Below are 3,209 nucleotides of genomic sequence, written 5' to 3'. Positions count from 1 at the left end.
AAAAAAAAAAAAAAAAAAAAAGGAACTACATGTGAATTTCTGGTTATGTGCAATTACAGTTAGATTTATGGTGTATTGTGAATTTTTCAGGAAGCAGGCTTAATTTAAACTTCTTTCTCTAGGCTGGGTGTGGTGGCTCACACCTGTAATCCCAGCACTTTGGGAGGTGAGATGGGAGGATTGCTTGAGCCCAGGAATTCGAGACCAATGTGGGCAACATAGGGAGGACCCCATCTCTACAAAAAATACAAAATTCGCCTGTCATGGTGGTGTGCACCCATTGTCTCAGCTACTCAGGAGGCTGAGGTTGGGATAATCGCTTGAGCCTCAGAGGTCAAGGCTGCAGTGAGCTGTGATTGTGCCACTGAACTGCAGCCTGGACAACAGAGCAAGACTCTGTCTCAAAAATTAAAAAAGTCAAAGAACATCAACTCCTTTCTCTAGCATGGACTATCCCTATAGTCAGACAGGAGCATCTTTATTAAAGGGATTCTTAAGGTAATGTCAAAAGATAGCTGATGGTATTGGAGTTGAGAACTAAGACAGGAAGTATGGTGTCAGAAAAGGCCGTCTCACATCTGGTCCTAGCATTGCCATGTGCTCTCGGATAAGTCAATTAAATTTTCTAGACCAGATTCCTTTTCTGGAAGAACTAAAAGTGTTGGAATAATTTCTTTAAAAGCTCTTCTGGTAGCTGGGCACAGTGGCTCAGTCCTGTAATCCCAGCACTTTAGGAGGCTGAGGTGGGTGGATCACCTGAGGTCAGGAGTTTGAGACCAGCCTGGCCAACATGGTGAACCCCCATCTCTACTAAAAATACAAAAATTAGTTGGGTGTGGTGGTGGGCACCTGTAATCCCAGCTACTCAGGAGGCTGAGGCAGGAGAATCACTTGAATCCCAGGAGGTGGAGGATGCAGTGAGCCGAGATCGCACCACTGCACTCCAGCCTGGGCGACAAGAGTGAGACTGTCTCAAAAAAAAAAAAAAAAAAAAAGCGCCCTTCTGATCCTGTGATTGTAGTATTTCACCAAATTGTTTTCTGTAGTTTGAGTATATACTGAAAAATAGCCAGTTTCCTTGGTTTTCTTCTTTAAAGTATTGTTGGTATAGCTAGATCAGACTCTGCATTTAGTTCTGATGTAAACATGAATTCTTGACATGAAATATCACATGCTTTTATTTCAGGATTAACCTCCATTTCAGCTAATCATGGGAGAGATTAAAGTCTCTCCTGATTATAATTGGTTTAGAGGTACAGTTCCCCTTAAAAAGGTATGTATGGTTTTACTATACCTCTTATTTGCAAAATCTTATATTGTTTTTGTGTGTGATTTAGATGTCATGTCTTAGTAGTGTTTGAGAGTAAAGGTTACTGCCAAGTATCATGACTCTGGGTTGCAGAGGATGAAGTTCACCCCTTCCCTGTCATGTACAGTCAACTTTTGAGACTCATTTTAGAGTGAAAGCAAGTATAACTGTACTCATTTTTATTTATTTATTATTATTTATTTTTGAGATGGAGTCTCGCTCTGCCGCCCAGACTGGAGTGCAGTGTACTGCATGATCTTAGCTCACTGCAACCTCTGCTTCCCAGGTTCAAGCGATTCTCCTGCCTCAGTCTCCCAAGTAGCTGGAATTACAGGCATGCGCTGCCACACTCAGCTAATTTTGTATTTTTAGGAGAGGCAGAGTTTCACCATGTTGGCCAGGCTGGTCTCGAACTCCTGACCACAACTCCTCCACCCACCACCCGCCTTGGCCTCCCAAAGTGCTGAGATTACAGGCGTGAGCCACCGTGCCCAGCCTGTACTCATTTTTTACAATTGCTTTTACATATACAAGCAAGCAGGTATGTATGTACTCTTCTATATAGTTTAGTGGAAAGTTTATAGCAACTATATAGTAAGTACAGTCAGATTATATTCCTGTTCCTCAGATTTAAGAATGGGGTCACATTATAGAGCTTCTGTTTGCAATGACATACTCGTTCTGCCGCAGTCATCTTCTGGAAGCTTTATTTTCCTGGGATGTTTGAAAGTCCTAAATACTTATATTGCCGTTGAGTATTGACTCTGCTTCCCAGATTAATCCGAGTTTGGGGATCACACCAGACAAAGGCAATTCAAGTCACTGAGTAAAGTAAAACCTTTGCTGATTCTCTTGCAGAAGTGTTAGAATCCAGTGATCTTAAGATCTTTTGCAGCTGTTTGTGATGGCTCATGCCTGTAATCCTAGCACTTTAGAGACCTAGGAGGATCACTTGAGGCCAGGAGTTTGAGACCAGCCTGGGCAACATAGTGAAACCCTGTCTCTGTAAAAAGAAAAAATTAGCCAGGTGTGGTGCTATGCACCTATAATCCCAGCATTTGGAAGGCAGAGGCAGAAGGATTGTTTGAGCCTAGGAATTTGAGATCAGCCTGGGCAATGTGACGTGACCCTTTCTCTACAAAAACTAGAAAAAATTAACTGGGTGTGGTGGTGCACGCCTATAGTCCCAGATACTCAGGAGGCTGAGATGGGAGGATTGCTTAAGCCCAGGAAGTCAAGGCTGCAGTGAGCTGTGATTGTGCCACTGCACTCCAGCCTGGGTGACAGAGCCAGACCCTGTCTCAAAAAAAAAAAAAGCAAAAAAGTGAGTGGCAAAATATACAGGGCAAAAACATGAGCAAGAGATACATTATCACCATCTGTGACCTGCGGAAGTCCAAAGGGGAACTGTTAGGCCTCTATGGACTTTGCCTTGCTCCATTTGTCTGCTCCTAGTGATGCCAGTGAGTGACCCTGGTTAGTGTGCTGCCATGCACACAGTGACACTGTGGAGTCCATAGCCCTGCTAGTGAGGAGCTCTCAGAAAACAGAGCCTGGAGGCCTTGAGTTTTTTAATATAAAAGTAGAACAAATACTGATTTGCATTGTCAAATGTTCAAGCAGTTAATGTACTTTTCTAAATACCACCAAAAGTCAGAGAAAACAAAAATTAAACTAGGATGCAGTGAATAATAATAACGAATACTTCTAGGACACTTAACATTCGCCAGACTCTGCTGAGCACTTGACTTGCCTCAGCTTGCCTTTTTTTATCTTTCCTTTTTCTTTTTTTTTTAAAGAGAGAGGATCTCTCCTTCTGTTGCTCAGGCTGGAGTGTTGTTGTATTTTTATTTATTTATTTATTTATTTATTTATTTATTTATTTATTTATTTTAAAGAG

The 3,209-nt window shown here is 42.0% G+C and overlaps 1 protein-coding gene across 2 annotated transcripts in view; it reads left to right on the top strand.

Annotated features, from left to right (window-relative positions):
• SPG21 (SPG21 abhydrolase domain containing, maspardin) overlaps positions 1–3,209 on the top strand; it is a 29,238-nt gene that overhangs the window by 6,275 nt on the left and 19,754 nt on the right. For both annotated transcript variants that reach the window (XM_017885101.1, XM_017885102.1), the window contains exon 2: positions 1,187–1,273. In XM_017885101.1, the coding sequence (XP_017740590.1) occupies positions 1,211–1,273 (63 nt within the window). In that variant the 5' untranslated portion in view covers positions 1,187–1,210. The remainder of the gene's footprint in view (positions 1–1,186; positions 1,274–3,209) is intronic.

This window comes from Rhinopithecus bieti, unplaced genomic scaffold, assembly GCF_001698545.2.
Source record: "Rhinopithecus bieti isolate Rb0 unplaced genomic scaffold, ASM169854v2 scaffold_13262, whole genome shotgun sequence".
NCBI lineage: Eukaryota > Metazoa > Chordata > Mammalia > Primates > Cercopithecidae > Rhinopithecus > Rhinopithecus bieti.
This window is presented reverse-complemented; position numbering and strand designations above follow the sequence as displayed.